Raw genomic sequence first — 17,881 nt, forward strand, 5'->3', positions numbered from 1 at the left:
TGTGTGTGTGTGTGTGTGTGTGTGTGTTACAGTATGAACATAAGTTACCTATCAGGGAGCTGAACCCGGCTGTCAGAGGGCTTTTAGGGGAGTTTCTGCCTCCGCTCAGCTGTTTACATCCCTGATTTTTCTCACACATGTTAAATCCAGGGCTCCTACAGTCGTGGAAACGCTGGAAAAGTCATGGAATTTGCACATAGCAACATCCAGGCCTGGAAAAGTTTTGGAAAAGGACACATATCCGCAGTTTTTGGAAATGGTGTCATTTTGGATGTTTTTTTTTTTTTTTTTTGCTCTTTGTTTTTTAAGAAAGCAGGCCCGTGGCTTTGGAAGACATGCTTACTTTAAAAAAATCCCCCAAAACTTTTGAAGGAAAAAAAAAAAAAGAGTCAAATTGTCTTCTTTAAATATTGCCATTTTTTTTAAATGGCAAATGTTTTTTTAAATAGAAAAAAAGCCAAAATGTTTTCTTTAAAAATCGCCAAAAAAAATAAAAATATTTTCTTCTTTTTTTCTTATATAGTCATGAAAAAAAGATTTGATAAGGAGTTCAACGGTTTATTCAGAGAATGCGTGGTCTCTAAAGTCATGGCAGTGTTTGACTAAAGTTGTGTATGGACGCTGTGAATCGATGGCAGCCAGGTTGGGTTCGTCTGGTGCGTCAAAGCTTTCTTTGGCGTCGTAGGTGTCCCTGATCTCTGGGCTTTCCCCTCCGTCTGATGAGGGAGAGCTCGCAGGATTTGTGTTGTTTCTGTTGCCACGACAGTGACTCAGACGGCCGCGTGCTGCCAGTTAGAGCCAACAGATAGAAGGAGGGGAGGGAGGTTTTAGGAAATTAGTGGTTTCAGTTTGTGTGTGCAGGGGTTTGTTTTGTGTGGTATGTATAGAAACGGCTGCTGCTGTTGAGAGAGGCTCTGCTGAAAGACCCAACACAACAAAACAGTCTGTTGTTGGTGCTGAACTGTCCTTCAGACCGTTCAGGTGAAATAAAAGTCTGAAAAAACTGTCCTTCAGACCGTTCAGGTGAAATAAAAGTCTGCGGAGAAAAGCTTTGTAATGATCCCAGCCAGTAAAAAGTCATTTTTCTGCTCTTTGTGGTTCTTAGTAGATTTTTAATCTAAGTTAACATTTCCATATACAGCAGTGATGCTCAGTTTACGGTCCATAGGCCAAATCTGGCCCCTGATAGTGGCCCCCCAAGCATTTTATAATTCACAATAAAAATAAAGTGATTCACTCTGGGAATTGTTTTGTCCTTTTAGTCTCCATAAGGTGTCAGAGGCATAAAACAGCATCAACATAGAGCTTGTTGATCAAAAAAAGAGCCAGAGGAGGATCCCCCACACCCCCGACAGAGGACACAGCTGAGACACTGATGTCCTAAAATACTTGAAATGCCCTAAAATCCTCAAAACATCCCAAAATCCTAGAAATGACCTTAAATCTGAGAAATGTCTTAAAATCCTGGAAATGTTCTTAAATCTAGGAAATGTCTTAAAATCCAAGAAATGTCAAAAAATCTGAGAACTGTTTTAAAATCAGAGGAAACATTATATCCTAAAAATCCTTGAAACAGCCCAAAGGCCTAGAAACATCCTTAAATATGAGAAACATCCTAAAATCCTATAAATGTCTCAAAATCCAAGAAATGTGTTAAATCCAAAAAACTGCTTAAAATCCACGAAATGTCATAAAACCTGAGAACTGTCTGAAAAATCATAGAAACTTCATAAAAATGGACAAATGTCCTAAAGTTCTGGAAATGTCTTTAAATCCTGGAAACGTTCTAAATTATGAAAAATGTCCTAAAATCCTAGAAACATGTTTGGGGCCACTGTGACCGGTCCCTGGCCATTTAGCAAAAGTGGCCCTTGAGCAAAGGAAGTTGAGTTTTTGTGTTAAAATGTAATTAAAACGTATTTTTCCAGTTTTTCTGTAACACCTGTCCATCTCATGTCCGCCTCAGAGCGCTCTTCTGCGAGCCCGTTGGACGACAGCCTGAAGGACATCACAGACGTGGCCCCCAGTCGCAAACGGCGCTTCCGTCACCTCGGGCCCCCAGACACTGCGATCAAAAAGCCGAGCGCACCGAGCTCCCAGATGACGAGGTACGTGACTTCAGCCCTGTGATGCCGTTAGCAGGAGTCGGTGTCGGTGTGAGACGCCGCTCCTCCTCGGCTCTGTGGTTTCTCTTAATGGAGCCGTTTACTGTCTCTGAGCCTCGTAAAGATTTGTTCATGCAGCCGGGTGTGACACCTCCGACCAAAAAAGGGCACAAAAACACACATTAAATCTATTAAAATACATTTTATTATTGCAAGTTGAGGTTAAAATCCACCTCCCTTTTTTACAGGAGAACAAAAATACAAAAGACGTAGAAATGATCGAGTTTATTATCATTTTTCTTTCTTTCGGCCTCCCCTCCTCCCCTCTCCTGTCTCTCTTTTTCCTCGTTCAATGGGAAAATCAAACATCATAAAGTTCCCCGTCAGCCGTCTTTATGTCGGGTCATTGCAGCGGCTCTGGACGCTCACATGGTTGGAGGTTGACCTCCGAACAGCCGTTGTTTTTTGGGTGAAGCACACACAGGCTCATTCACACTGATTGACTGCAACACAATCAGTAAACACGAGGAGGAATGTGGGCAGCAAAGTGTGTGTGTGTTTCACAGGAGATAAACACACACAAACATCCGAAAATCCCGCTGAAAACCCCCAAACTTATGAATGGATGCACTTTTTTACACAATGAACACTTGAAAAAGACATTTTTAGTACTCACTGTAAACTAATTCCACTTGTATTACATTTTCATGTCTCTACGCCGTCTGTCCAGCCCGTTCGTGTAAAGGTGATATCTTAAGAACGTATTGAGAGAATTTCTCCAAATTTGGCACAAACGTCCACTTGGAGTCAGCAATGAACTGATTAAATTTTGATGGTCAAAGGTCACTGTTACCCTGTGTTCGTCTCATTTTTGTGAAAGTGATATCTCAAGAAAGCCTTGAAAGTATTTCTTCAAATTTGGCACAAACGTTAACTCAGACTCACAGTAAACTAGATTTTGATAGTCATATAAATCATTGAGTCAAGGATGAGCTGGTTAGACTTCACTGGCCAAAGGTCACTCTGACTTTACAAAACATGTTTTTGGTCATAAATCAAGAATTCATACGCTCATTTTGACAAAATTTCACACAAAGGTCTAATGTGATGAAACGATGGAGTGATGACGTTTGACCGAATGACCGGATGACCATAGAGTCCAGATTACAAACAGTGGGTGTGCGGTCACTGGAGGTCCGACACACTTATATTTGTCACGTGAAGCTGCGGAGCTCGTTGGACTCCGAAGCAGCAGAGTGACCTTGTTTCAGTGTCCGAGCTCCTGTAGCGGCAGCAGTTTCCGCTCTTTGCGTGAACGCCCAGCTGTTCAGCTTCAGGCCGTTCTCACATTTACAGCATTCCTCCGAGAGCGAATATCAAATTCGGCTCTCAGGAGTTTTTATTGGTGGTAAAAAAGCAGCGTAGTCCTGCGGGTTTATGATTGCTGCTGCTGGTCTTTTTCTATCCGTTTTATCTGTTGAAGCGCTCGAACACATGGTGGCTGGCTGCAGGCGGAGCAGCTGCTGATGAGCTCGCCTCGGGAGCAAAGAGCCTTTTACGCCGTGGACTTTATGTGGAGACACACTCCACTAATGAGAGAGCGGAAAACATCAGGAGGCTCCCAGCTTCTCTTGTCTTTATGTCTGGATCTTTGGAGTTAAGTCAAGAATAATTAAAAAAGTCATCTTTTCACTCGCAGCACCTCTCCGTGCAGATGATTTTGGTTTTATCTATGAAATCTGCTTTCATGGCTCTATCCTAGCAGGACACACAGCAGTGTCTCGATAAAATAACCATTTTTGGCACTGTGAGCAAGAAAAGCAGTGACATCTCTGTTAAAACTCTGGCTTTCATGGCACTATCCCGCGTGCAGCCACATGTTGGTGCCAAACACCACTGTTTTTGTGACGCTATCTTCGGTAGAAACCGCAGCAGTCACTTTTCGTGCCGTTACTTTGCAGAAAACGAAGAAATGTCTCAGTAAAATCGACTGGTTTTGTTGTTTGTTGGTCTTGAACAGTGGTCTGCAGCTTGGCAGGTGTGCGCCATCCACCTCTTGATGACAAAGTCAGCTCATAAAGTCCGTTACTTCAGAGATGTTGAAATGTGTGAAACGTACAAATGTGACATGTCTGTGGTTTGCAGAAATGTACGACTGGGCTGTGAATCTGTAGATGTTTTTTGGTGATTCAGATGTCTGGATGGAGGCCGTAGAAACAGACGGATGTGTGAAACCCTAGATACCACCAGAATTAAGTGAGAAAATGAACCAACTCTTGGACCATCTTGGATTTCGGTGAAAGGCGCTCTTCTCGGGTCTGAACACAGAGCGGCGGGGGATTTCAAAAGGACGTCTCAGGACACGAACTGTGGAGCCAGAGTCAGTCAGGCCGGCCTCAAAGAAACAGTTATGCAGCTTTCTTCTTTTCTCTTTCTCCTCCTCACACTCCTCTGTCTTTAGGCTCTGTATCGACACTCGGACCATCGCGGCGCTCTGAAGCCCCGTTGCCTCACATCCAAAAAGCTCACAATACCAGCGCTTTAATCCCCTGTTTGCCAGTTTCTTTTTGGATGTGGCCGCTTAGAAAATACTCCAAAGACGTGTCTCAGTCTGACGTTGTTTCGAACAGAGGGTGAATAAAGTGGCTCCTCCGAGTGCCAGCCACTGTAAACTGTGCCACATGCAGATGGCCGCAAGCGCTGCCATCCATCCCCAGCTGCTGTCCGGAGCGGGCAGCGGCGCCCATTAGCCGGGGCTCATTACTCGCTCTGACTGCCGCAACAAGAAGCAGCAGTGAGCGGAGGAGCAGCTGCGGCCGGCTGGATGTTTGATGGCTGCAGAGCTGCCTCCCTCTGAGCTGGCACACAGCGGCCGCAGCAGAGAGGCCTTTGTCTGAGGAGGTGCAGTTAACGTGTGGGGGGGTCAGGGCTGCTGGCACGCTGACACCCGCCCCATTGTTCTCCATCTCCTCACCCCGTTCACCTCCCTCTGCCACCGCGGTGTTTGTCAGAGTGCAGGTCGTCCACAGGAGGAGGAGGAGGAGGAGGAGGAGGAGGAGGAGGAGGAAAAGAGCCTGCAGAGAATTAAATGAAGGCCACATGAGCGGGAGACGAGGACTAATTAAAGAGATTGCTCAACATTTTGGAAATGAGCTTATTTGTTTTGAGACCGTGAGATGAGAAGAGATTTAAGGACTTTTCTCAGATTTTAAAAAATGTCTCGAATTCTAGGATATTTCTCAGATTTGAGGACATTTCTAAGACTTAAGAAAGTTTCTAGGATTTCAGGACGATTCTCAGACTCTGATTTCTCTGATTTAAGGACTTTAGAGCATTTCAAGAATTTTTGGACATTTCTAGAATATTAAGATGTTTCTTGGATTTCAGGGTATTTCGCTGATGTTAGAAAGTTTCTTAGATTTTAGGACCTTTTTCGGGCTTTACTTGGATTTTTAGAACATTTTTTCGAATTTTAGGTTGGTTTTTTTCCAGATTTTAGGACATTTCTAGTTTTCCCATGAAAAGAAACTTACAGTGAAACACTTTTTCTCTTCCTCTTTCTCCGTCACACACGGAGCGTTTCTGTAAACGATCAAACATCGCTCGTGGCCATCGCAGATAATCACTACAAGACATGAGAGCGCTCCGGCTTCGCTGCGTCTTACAGCGAGACTTTTATAACGCTGCGTCCTCTAACGTGATCCAGCTCAGCTGTAACATGTGCAGCATTTGTACAACACATGAAAGGACGATGTGTTTGAGGAAAGAATCTATTACAGCAGTGATTCCCCAAAGGCTCGCAAGATAAATCTGAGAGGATGGAAAAACATATGTTATGTGTTTTACGTTGTTCGTCTTTTTTTTTTTTTATCAAGAAATACAGGATGACCTCTAAAAAGCATCCTAATGAAGCAGTCAGAGGAAGGAACGTCACTCTTGTTAGAAACTGTTCGTTCATCTATGGTGAAAAAAATACTCAGATTTTAACTTTTTTTTTTTTAAAAAAAAACCTGGAGCGACATCATGTTTCTTGTGCTGCTTTCAGACACATTTTGCAAAAATGTAAACCTTTGAACCCTGAGAAGATTTCTTTCAAAAACATGCAAAAAACTATTTAGATCGATGGGAATTGTTTCAAATTAAGCAAAAATGTTCACCTGAACTCAACAGTGTCAAAGGTTTTTGTGGAAAAAAAAAACAACTCAGATGTCTAATAGGTTCATTTCTCTCCCCAATGAGAAACTTGAGCTGCTCCGCAAAATTGCGAAAAATTAGTAGCTTTGGAAAATTATTTTTCAAAAATATAGAAAAAAATTTTCAGATGTATTTATAATTATTTTCAGCATGTTTTTAAAATTATTTTACAAATGTATTTTTTAAGCACTGTTTCCAGGTCATTTCCTTTTTTCTTCTTCTAATTCAAATTTTTTTTGTACTTTTTTCTTTTTTTTATTTAACTTAACTTAATTTTTGGGCAGTTTCTTTGTAACTTTGTAAGCTTTCTGCCCTTTTTCCCCACGCATCAAAATGTTTTACAAATCACTTTTCCATCCATAACTCAGCGTCTTATCTCAGGAACACGAGTGCTGATTGGAGAGATCCTCTGTGTGTGTGACACGTCCATGTTTTCACCGACGTGGATGTAAACTGTCAGAAGGACGTGAGCGGTTTGCGGAGGCGAGCAGCCACGCGGAGGCGAGCAGCTTTTGTTGTAATTTTTGCACTGAACCTTTAAGTGTAGACAGAATAATCCTCGTGCCCAGCTTGTTCCAAACTAAACCCCCGTTTAGTTTCTTAAGCTACAAACAAGCACATAATTGGCGTGCACGCTGCAGCTCCGGTATGTCACCAGACCGGCTCTGTGTGGGGGCTCCTGAGGGCCCAAACTTAACCTCAGCTCTCAGCGCTGAAGCCGCTCTGGTCACGTCCCCCCCGCCGCCATGTGTTGGAGGCTGCGGTGGTCCCCGTGTGGCAGCGTCGGACAGCTCCCCCTCTCCACTGAACACGTCTCCTGTTTCCTCTTAACTGGTTCCAGCAGCGCGGCGCTGTTCGCCGTACAGTTGGTAATGATTTAACCGAGCTCAGGGCCTCTCCTCCCTCACTCCGGCCTTTTCTTCCCATTCAGCTAATCACGGTTTCAGCGGGGCTGGATCGGAGGGAGAGAGTCGGCATCCTCGTGTTCTCGTTTCCTTAAGTTCCTCAGAAGGCTCTCGTGACTTGAAACAGGGGATTCTGGGTCGTTGGTGGTCCTCGGGTCACCGGGGATTTCAGTTTGTCAGCCGGTGTGAGAGCTCCAGATTGGACAGTTTACAGCAGTTAACGTTCTCCACGGAGGTTATACTCCAGCGACCTCACGCAACCAGATCCAGTTTTTACTCATTCCATATCTGCCTTTGTCCAGTGGGGCCCCCAGGAAATTTTCAGAATGAGGGCCACATGGGGCCCCTGAAAATCTTTGGGTCGCAGCAAACCAAAAGCTGTCAGTGAATTTCAGGGATTCAGTTGTGCTGTTGTTGAATGTAGGCTGGTTAAAACTATGTCACTGTTAATCACTCACTGGAGCAGTTTTACAAACTGTCTCGTTCCTGCCAGGTTTTCCAACAAAACACCTGTCACTGCGCGCCGCCAATACGCACAGAGGTGGCTATTAATAACGCCCATATCACTGATTCATCACATGTACCTGTAAGCCAGGCATCACCAACTGGTGGAACGCGGTCCGGATCCAGACCAAAACTCCGTCCTATCCGGACCCGTCGCCAAGTTGCAATAAAATGTAAGAACGAGAACAAAATTTTTTAAGCAGTAGTGCTGGACAGTTAATCGAAAAATAATCAAAACCGACATTCATAACCTCTAACTGACATAATCTCACGCCAAAACACAGCGAGGGCAGAAATGTTGAACAAACATGTAAGAAAAAAAAGTGAAGGACTTTAACTGCAGAACAGCTGAGTGTTTGACAGCCACAGCATTTCATCACGGCTGATCAAGCTGATGGTCCGACAGCAGCGCAGTGAGACAGACAAACAGAGCGCAGCTTCTCCTCACAGCACCAAAGTGTCTGAAACAGACACATCTGCAGAGGTGAAAGTGACTTCTTTAGACTCTACAGACGACTTTGTGTTAGTTTCAGCTTTAATATCAGACTTTGGATGAATTATTTAGAAACACCAGGATGCATCGCTCCGTGTCTCATCCAGCCGCTCGCGCTGAGCTCTCATTATTATTACCAGGGGCAGATGTAATGTTTTGGGGGCCCGGGGCCACAAGCACATGAGCTTATTTTCAGCCTTTCTCTAACTGTGAATGTCGGCAGGCTGTCGGCAGCTATAGGAGAAGTAGGCCGACTCAAAAGTTTTTAATTCCTGAGTAAAATGATTAACAGCACAGAAGTTTGACAGAAGCTGAAGTCAGAGTCCTGCAGTCAGGAGAGGTTGGCCTATTATCAGCACAATGTGCTTCAATTTACCTGAAGTTTGTTTCAGATGGAGCTTTTCATTTTTATATAATGCTGGAAAGTTTAATAAATAATAATAAATCATATGTTTATTACACTCCAACACACCATGGTCACATGACACTGTGTCAGTGAACTATGAGGGCAAAAAACAAACTACAAAAAAAAAAGCAGAATAATCATTCAGTAATCATAATCGAGATAAAAATGTTCAATTAACACATCAAAAATAATTAACCATCATGATTTAAATGTAATGATAATTTCCTTTTAAATGTTTTTAAAGACATGAGGTTCGACGCAGTAGAACACACAGGTAGTCATCAAGTCCTGCATTTGATGTGGACCACTTAAGGTGGGGGAGCTACTGGGCTGTGATTACACACACACACACACACACACACACACACACACACACACACACACACACACACACACACACCTACACACAGGTATAAAAGTCGCCCATGTGTTTCTAGTCTAGCTCCTTATGGGCCACATGATACACTTCCCGTCTCAACAGGAAAACTCTGCTGTAAACCAGCCTCATTAGCCCACTGACCTGTTCTGTGTGTGTGTGTGTGTGTGTGTGTGTGTGTGTGTGTGTGTGCTGCGCAGGTCCGACCCCCCTGCAGGATCCAGTAAGCAGCAGCAGATCCCCCCGCAGCGCTCCACAGATGCTGCGGCAGCAGAGGACCTGTTTGATGACTTCTGACCCTTCGGTTCCACACTGGTTCCACTGGTTTGTACAGAGAGAGAACACTGGTTCATACTGGCTGATATCGGTGTCATATTTTTATACTGGATTTATGTATTTAGGGCCATGGATTGCAGTAAAATTATTCAGAGGGGACTGATCCGGTAACAACATACAGATGGGTGACACACGAAGGGAAAAACAATAAAGTGCCTCAGTGAGGTGTTGTTCCACTACGAGCCTCGAGAACAGCTTCAGACTCCTTTGGTGTTCTGATGCTGCTGATCGCATACGTGTTCAACTGCTCCCTAAAATCTGCAGAACCTTAAGGCCCACGAGAACCACTTTTAGGACACAAAATCTCAATTATCACAAGAACTGCCTAAGGATCCTATAGTAACACTAGCACCACCTTAACTAACACTAATCACTAAATCATAACTAGAACCCCTAAAAGATCTTTTAATGATTGCTAGAACCATCTAAAGAAACCCTAGAACATCATTTAGGATTGCTAGATCCACCTAACAGAAGCGTAGAACATCATAAATCATCACTAGAACCATCTCAAGATCCTTAAGGAACCAACAAAAAGATCCTAGAGCATTATTAATGATTGCTAGAAAAACAAGAACAAGAAAGGAATCCTCGAATCATATAACATTTTAGATCATAGCTACAACCAGCTGAAGATCTTAATGGATTGTTAGAACCGCCTAAAGGAACCCTAGAACATTTTAAATGATCATTGGAACCACGTAAAAATCCTAACGCATCTCTAGAAACACCTAAAATGGCATATCTTCCAAGAACATCCTAGATCATCACTAGAACCACCTAAATACCCTCGTAAAGGATGGCTGCAACCACCTGAGGGTCATTAGTGATGACTAGAACCACCTAAAGGAACCCTAGAACATTTTAAACGGTGATTGGAACCACGTAAAGATCCTAGCACATCTCTAGAAACACCTAAAACAGCATATTTTTTAGATGGATTGTATTTCTTTAAGATCTTTAATGATAGAACCACCTAAAGGAATCATAGAGCATTGAGAACTGTGAGAATCGTAGAATATCCTAAACCATCACTAGAACCACCTAAAGGAACCCTCTATGAACCAAACTGATTCTATAACCATCAAAATTAGCTGTAAAACCTCATAAAGGAAGGCTGCAGACACCTTAAGACCACAGAGGACCACTAAAACCACCTAAAGGAACCCTAGAACCTCCCGGAAGAATCTGGTTCTCCGCTCATTTATTCCTGTACCGTGTCTCCTGTATGAAGCTCTGCAGGATCTTGGTGTATTTTAAAAAACTGGGAAGAACTTTTAACTTTTGTGCTGGAAATGAAATGTGATTTCTACATTTTTACAAACTTGTCATCGTGCTGTTTGTACCAATAAAGAGTTTGAACGTGTTTTTTTATTTGTTGTAGAAATTAGGTTCTTAATGTGTTTTTTCTTACAGTGAGAACGTCACCAAATCCTACATGTCAAAATCAATTTACGAGCCGAGGTGAGTTCAGCGTCTGGACTGTAAAAATGATTGTGAAATGTCACTGTGGCTCTGGGGAAGCTTGTAGAAAGAATTACGAAAGATTTTAGAATGTTTCGAAGATTTAGGACATTTCTAGGATTTTAGAAAGTTTCTAGGATTTTAGCACATTTCTCAAAATTCAGGATGTTCCAAGAATTTTTACAAGGTTTCAAAGATTTAAGTACATTTGTAGGATTTTAGAAAGCTTCTACGATTTTAGGACAATCCAAGATTTTAGGATTTTTCTGTGATTTTAGGATGTTTATCAAATTTTAGGACATTTCTATAATTTCAGGATGTCTAAGCTTTTAGAACATTAGAAGATTTTAGGACATTTCAAGGATTCTAGGATGTTTCTAAGATTTTAGGTCGTTTCTAGAATTTAGGACGTTAAGATTTCAGGACGTTTCTTAGATTTTAGGATGTTTTCAGGATATTACAATATTTCTATAATTTTAGGACATGTCTAGGATTTTAGGATGTTTGTAGAATTTTAGGACATTTCTAAAGTTTTAGGACGTTTCTTAGATTTAGGGACATTTTTTTTAAGATTTTGGGATTGTAGGACTTTAATGAGATTTTATGATTTTTATGATTTTTGCTCATATTTAGGATATTTCTAGGATTTCAGGATATCTCTAAGACTTATGGGTGTTTTTAGGATTCTAGGACATTTCTCTGAGTTTAGGACATCAGTGTCTCAGCTGTGTCCTCTGTCGGGGGTGTGGGGGATCCTCCACAGGATTTTTCTAAAAGGACAGAAACATTTCAGTGTCATTCACTTTTTTATGTGAATTAGATAATGGTAGGGACTATTTAACGGTATGGAGGACATGTGGGATGTGCTGTGTCCAGGAGGTAGGACAGATTTTAATCTTTTTTTTTTATGTTTCTCAGGTCAGATTTATGGAAAAGTGAAACTAAAACTGTGCAGTGTCCCTTTAATGTCTCTCCCTGTCAGTGTCTCTCTCTCACTCAGGTTTCCCTCAGTCCCCAGTCTCACTTCCTCCGTGTCCCAGTCCTCTGTTGTCCCCTCCCTCCCCCCTCTCTGGGCGGTGTATTATCGGGGGAGGGGGGAGGTGTCCGGACATGCGCCCCTCCTCTGCTCCATAATGTCCGGATAATAGCGCGTGCAAAGTGGATTTGAACTTGCAGCCGGTGCTGAGAGGAGAAGGAGGTCCGAGCTGCGGAGTCAGAGCAGCAGTCTGCGGTTAGTTTGGGACCTGCGGGGACTCCTACTGGAAAAGTCTCAAGAAATAAACCAGCAACTGGAATTTTAGACTCCTTTTCTATTTTAAGGATTTTAAGGTGAGACATTTCCATTTTTATATCGATTCTTGCTGAATTTTCTGCACAGAATTTATTCCAAAGTTTGTCTTCAGATAACTTGAAAGGATGCGTGATTATTTTAGACCGATGCTGCATGGGTGTCCGCGCCTGAGGAGCAGATGGGTTTTGGGGGGCAGGAATGTTCCCACACTGATAAAACTTGATGATAAGAGAGCTCATTGATAAAAGTGACAGTTGGGACCAGTTAGGGTCCATTTACAGCCACTGACAGCTCACCCTCCTGATCGCCTGATAACTTATCTCCACAGCTGAACTCTGATCTGCTGCCTTTTTATTAGCCTATTTACTTTAAATCACTTTTGCATCTTAAAAATAACTCTTTATGCATAAAAATGAAACGAGGCTCTAGTTTTCTGCAGAATATTGTAGCTAAAACAAAGCTTTATAACAATAATAGCAGTTTATATGCAGGTTAAAATGATGAAAGTGCAAATAAAGTTAGAATAAGTATGATTATGACAGGATAAATAGGTACTATATGTACACATGGTGGGTTAATATGCATGCACGTAGTGGAAGAAGTACTGTACAACAGCAAAAGGAAATTAATATGCAACTTTACAATAATTTTAGTCACTTTTCAGCCAGAAGTGCCAAATATCTTATTCCAGGTTCTTCAAAGTGAAGATTTGCTGCTTTTCTTAATGTTTTATAGTAAATTGAATATTTTGGAGAATTGGTCGGACAAAATAAAATCTTTTTAGATATCTTGGACTCTATTAAGATTAGTTTTTCATGCATGTTCATATTTTACAGTGAAAACTAGTTATTGATTAATCAGAGATAAAGGAAATAACTTTTAGTTGCATCTCTATGCTGATTGACTTTAGCAAAAGTGGCAACACCAAAATTTTTAAATTATTACAAGTAAAAGTCCTGCATGCACATTTCTTCTTAAGTAAATGTACAGAGGTATTATCAGCTACTTAAAGTATCAAAAGTAAAAGTGAATGTCATATATTGTTCTTTTTAATGATAATTACAGATATTTTTACTGTGTTTAGAGATTTTTTTAAAAAATGTTTAATTTTCTATCCTTCATGATTTTTCTCTGCAAAATGAGTACTTTGACTTTTTATACTTAAAGTACAGTTTGCTGAAAATACTTTTGTACTTTTATGTAAAGTCAGAGTGTGTTTGTCATGATGTTCCTCGCTGCTGCGTCTGAGCTTCACTGTGCAGGACGACGTTTGGTTTCTTATTTATCTGCTGACGGAGGAGAGTTTCTCTGGATTTGTGACATCACAGCTAGTTTGGAGCCAATCAGAGCGCAGTATGAAGCTTGCATCACAAATTTGATGTGGAAACAAACACAGATTTTCCTGCAAAGTCGGAGACCTCTTGTGTCCAGAATTAACTCCTGAAATTAAAAATATTAAGATATTTTGAAATTTTGTATTTTTGATGAGGGAAAAAAAAGATTAGTATTTGAAATATTTAAAGTGGCAACTTTAAAAATGCTTTTGCAAACATGTCTAGAGTAACCAATTAGACAAAATTAGCAACAAATTTCAATAAAATTACAAGAAAATAAGCAAAAAATAGAAAAGTAAAAACAAACCACAACAAAAAAAGAAAAATTCCCATTTTTTGTGTGATATTATTTTAAACATATAATAATAATTATAACCATAATTTTCTGGACATTTTTCCCCAGTGTTTTTTTTTTAAAAATAATTTTCCTCTTTTTTTTCCTAAAACAAATCTTAATCTTTTTTTTTGGTCAGCATTTACTGTCTGCTTTCTTTTTTTTCTTGCAACTCTTAGGACATTTCTGCATTGCCTTTTTTTGACAGTGTCAAAGATTTCAAAGTGTTATTTCTGCAGCAGTTTAAAATATATAATTATAATGATTATAGATATGGATTTAAAAATAAGTAATAAATTTTCCCTGGTTTTTCATAATTTTTCAGTCCCCCCACTCCCCTTATATATAATATATAATTTTATGATTTTTTTTTATTGCCTTTTGCTGCTTTTTGTAATTTGTGGGCAATTTCCTATTGAGTTGCACATTTTTAATTTTTTTTTTTAAACAAATCAAACCGAATTGCTTGGGGTCCAAAAAGGGTTAATTATATAGTTGCTGATTAATTTCAATGAAAATAAAATGGAAATACTCAACAAAGTTCCTCAGTACTGTATCTGACTATCACACCTGGGTAAAAGTACTTTTTCCATCAGTGATACTTGTGTTATTTGATGACTGACTGCTTTCTGTCTCTGCAGACACGCTGCGATGCCGCACGTCCTCACACTCGTCCTCACACACCTGCTCTGCCTGGTGTGTGTGTGCTCCGCTCGTCCTCAGCTGGGTGAGTCCAGTCCAACAGAAAATTAAAAAACTCCGTCACCAATATTTTCCCTCCTCGTTCTCTCTCTCTCCCTCTGATGAAGATCTAAAAACACATGAGACAGATTTTAGGTCCAACGCTGACAAAGTGGAAACTTATTGTTACTCCAACACAAGATGCACGCTCATGCCTGGTTACACACACACAAACACACACAAACACACACATGCATCTTTGCAGCAGGCGTCAGAGTGTGGGAGCCAGAGTCTGATTGCTGTTGTCTCTGCTGCCAGTTTTAGAAAAGCTCCAGATCAAAAAATTAATCATTTTTTCTGTCTGCTTGATGCATTACTCCATGTCCTCACTGTGATTCACACCAGTTCGAGGAAACTGAACATTTATTCCAGATAACGACGCTGGGTTGAACACATTAAGGAAGTCCTTCTGTTCCTTTGATCATTTTTAAAAAAACCTCAGAGTTGGAAGAAGACAGATCTGTGGTCGGCTGTTTAACCTTTTGTTCGCGTCCAGCTGCGTCATCACCGGGTTTTTATATACTCGCCTGCACGTGACACGTGTTTCTGGAGGTAACTCTAGAGGGCACACAAGAGAGTCAAGTCAGTTTTATTTATAAAGCCAAATATCACAAATCACAATTTTCCTCAGAGGGCTTAACAGCATACGAATCTCTCGGGTCCTTAGAGCCTCACATCAACGGAGGAAAAACTCCCCTAAAAAAAACTCTAATGGGAGGAAAAAATAGAAACCTCAGGAAGAGCGACTGAGGGGGGATCCCTCTTCCAGGACGGACAGACGTATATATCGCTCAGGCCGTGTACAACTGCTGGATGTGTGGGATGTAAACAACAGACGTGGCGACACTTGAGGAGGTTACTTGCTTACTTTAGAAGGCAGAATGTACATTTATTCGTCATTTAAAATAAAAAACAAAATTACATTTGATTTGATCCTGCTACATCTTTGGAGTTGAAGAATGAATGAAATGATTAAAATCAGCAGCAGCTTCTATGAAAATTCCCTCCAGTTCCTGCTGGTGGCATCATTCAATTCCTGCAGAGCATTTTTTTAATTTGCATTTGAGTCTTGTGTCCTGTCGGCTCTGAACAAGGTCTGTCCATCCAGTGCAACAGCTTGATCTGGGGTGTTAAGGGTTAACCATGTCTCTGTGAAGATGTGTGCAGAGCAGTCTCTGATTTGCAGAGTGAGTCTCAGTCACATTCAGTCAGTCAGGCGGCTCAGCCTCGCCCTGATGCTGGCTCTCCTCCCTCTCTTTGTCTTTTGGTTTTGTTTCTCCCCTCTGGTCTGACTGGCCGTTCGGCGCATGCTGTATTGGGAATCCAACTTTTCTCGATGTTGATAAGTGCCTCTCTATTGTAGAAAAGTCGTACTTCACCAGAAGGGGCCAAGGAGTTGAAAAAAAATAAAATATTTTTGTAATTTTTGCGGCAATTTCTTGTTAAGCTGCTTGTTGCCCTCTTCTTGTATTTTTTAAAGAAATCTAATCAGTTTACTAGGGTATCAAAGGCTTAACGCTCCAGGTTTTAAAGGGTTAAGCATATTTAGGTGGGAGAAAACTATAAAATGTTGACGTGTTTTAGCTCTGAAATGAGAAGATTTTGTGTAAATCTTCATGCACTCATGCAGGATCGTGTCTTCCAGCACCGCCACCCTCCGCGAGGATGCAGAGGACGTTACCTGTGAGCGGCTCTCTGGCGGGCCGGGTGGTGCTGCCGTGCCACTTCTCCATCGCTCCCAGCTTCCCCACGCACACTCCTCCGCCCGGCGCTCCCCTCCCCGCCGCTCGCCCCACCCTGAGCCCCGCAGAGGAGCTGAGGATCAAGTGGACCAAGCTGGAGGAGGCGGGGGAGAAGGTGGTGCTGGTGGCGCAGGGCAGCATGGTGAAGGTCGGGCAGGAGTACCTGGGCCGGGTTTCGGTGTCCAGCCACCCGCTGTCGGTCGGTGACGCCTCCCTCATCATCGTGCGGCTCAGGGCCAGCGACGCCGGGCTGTACCGCTGTGAGGTCATGCACGGGATGGAGGACACCCAGGACACCGTCACCCTCAACGTCAGCGGTGAGTAAAACGAACACACACACACACACACACACACACACACACACACACACACACCGCCAAGTCTGCACTTTTATTGCTCAAATTAACAGTCTGCGAGAAGAGATGCTGGATCCAGATGTGTGAGACCAGCAGACAACACACTGTTTTATTTAACCCTTTAAAATCAGAGCAAAATGCCATGAATCCAGTCAAAAACATGGGAAGAAGGCAAAAAAAATTAAGTAAAATTAGCAAAACACACACAAAAAAATTGCACTAAAAATAAAAAAAAACTTTATTTTAAAAATACAATTATGACAACTATTTTTTTTACTTGCATTTTTTTTATGTATTTTTTTCCCCTTAACATTTTTCCCTAGCTTTTTCATTTTTTTCCTCCACGCATTATTTGCTAGTTTTCTTTCTTTTCTTTGCTCCAAAGACATTTTTCCACATATTTTTTTCTGTTTCCATTTTTCCTAGCTATTTTCTTTCTTCACTAGATATTTTTCCATAGCCTTTTCCCCCAGATATTTTTTCCCAGCTTTTTTCTTTCTTCCCTAGCTATTTTTCTCCAGATTTTTCATTTTTTCCTTGACATTTTTCCACATATTTTTTATTTTTTTCTCCAGACATTTTCCCCTACATTTTCTTCTTTTTTGCCAAAAATGTTTCCCTAGTCTTTTTTCTTTTTTCCCCTAGACGTTTTATCCTAGCTTTTTTATAAATAATTTTCTAAATGTACAATTTGTGGAGTATTTTTTTACCAACTTGCTTATTGCCTTTATGTCCATTTGTCTGAAAGAAATCCCCGGTTTAATTACTTGTGAAAGGCGTCTGACGTAAGAAAAGTGATGTCGCTCCAGGTTTCACAGGGTTAAAATTGAATTTCACTCAAAGAGGAAGCATCTCTTTTGCTGCTGTGAGACGATGGAGGCGGGACATGAGGTGGAAGACACGAAGAAAAACTTTTTTTGAGGCTGTTGTACCTGATGAGACAGAGACGGTCTCCTGTGGACGTTATCACAGCTACAGACACCGGATCACTGTTTCAGCTGTCCTCCTCAGACTGTGTGTAGCTGTTGTCTCGGGTCATTAGCTCCGTGCTTTTTGGGGCTGGACGGAGGATAATAATAATAACCCTGGCAGAGCTGCGGGAGGACGTGAATAGACGGATGAGCTGTTAAATGGGGAGTTGTGTGTCAGTCATAGGGAGCGTCTTTGTGTCGAGCTGCAACAAAGACGCCTGTTCAGGCCCAATGTGGAGTCTGTAGATGTGTGGGAGCGAAGGTCGGCTTCCTCTGTCGGGTTTCCTCCAGACCAACTCTGACGGACCCTAAGGGCCCTAACCCTAAGG

The 17,881-nt window shown here is 41.7% G+C and overlaps 2 protein-coding genes across 5 annotated transcripts in view; both read left to right on the forward strand.

Moving 5' to 3' along the window:
* xrcc4 (X-ray repair complementing defective repair in Chinese hamster cells 4) overlaps positions 1–10,685 on the forward strand; it is a 37,904-nt gene extending 27,219 nt beyond the window's left edge. For both annotated transcript variants that reach the window (XM_042508743.1, XM_042508742.1), the window contains exons 7-8: positions 1,967–2,108; positions 9,184–10,685. In XM_042508743.1, coding sequence (XP_042364677.1) covers positions 1,967–2,108; positions 9,184–9,280 — 239 coding nt within the window. In that variant the 3' untranslated portion in view covers positions 9,281–10,685. The remainder of the gene's footprint in view (positions 1–1,966; positions 2,109–9,183) is intronic.
* A 52-nt stretch (positions 10,686–10,737) lies between these two features.
* LOC121959461 (versican core protein-like) overlaps positions 10,738–17,881 on the forward strand; it is a 31,549-nt gene continuing 24,405 nt past the window's right edge. Inside the window, exons 1-4 of one of the 3 annotated variants that reach the window (XM_042508738.1) lie at positions 10,738–10,783; positions 11,766–12,112; positions 14,384–14,469; positions 16,114–16,542. In XM_042508738.1, the coding sequence (XP_042364672.1) occupies positions 14,394–14,469; positions 16,114–16,542 (505 nt within the window). In that variant the 5' untranslated portion in view covers positions 10,738–10,783; positions 11,766–12,112; positions 14,384–14,393. Of the gene's footprint in view, positions 10,784–11,429; positions 12,113–14,383; positions 14,470–16,113; positions 16,543–17,881 lie in introns of those variants that run through there. The other 2 variants (XM_042508739.1, XM_042508741.1) reach the window with 2 other exon arrangements.

The sequence above is a fragment of the Plectropomus leopardus genome, chromosome 20, assembly GCF_008729295.1.
Source record: "Plectropomus leopardus isolate mb chromosome 20, YSFRI_Pleo_2.0, whole genome shotgun sequence".
Taxonomy (NCBI): domain Eukaryota; kingdom Metazoa; phylum Chordata; class Actinopteri; order Perciformes; family Serranidae; genus Plectropomus; species Plectropomus leopardus.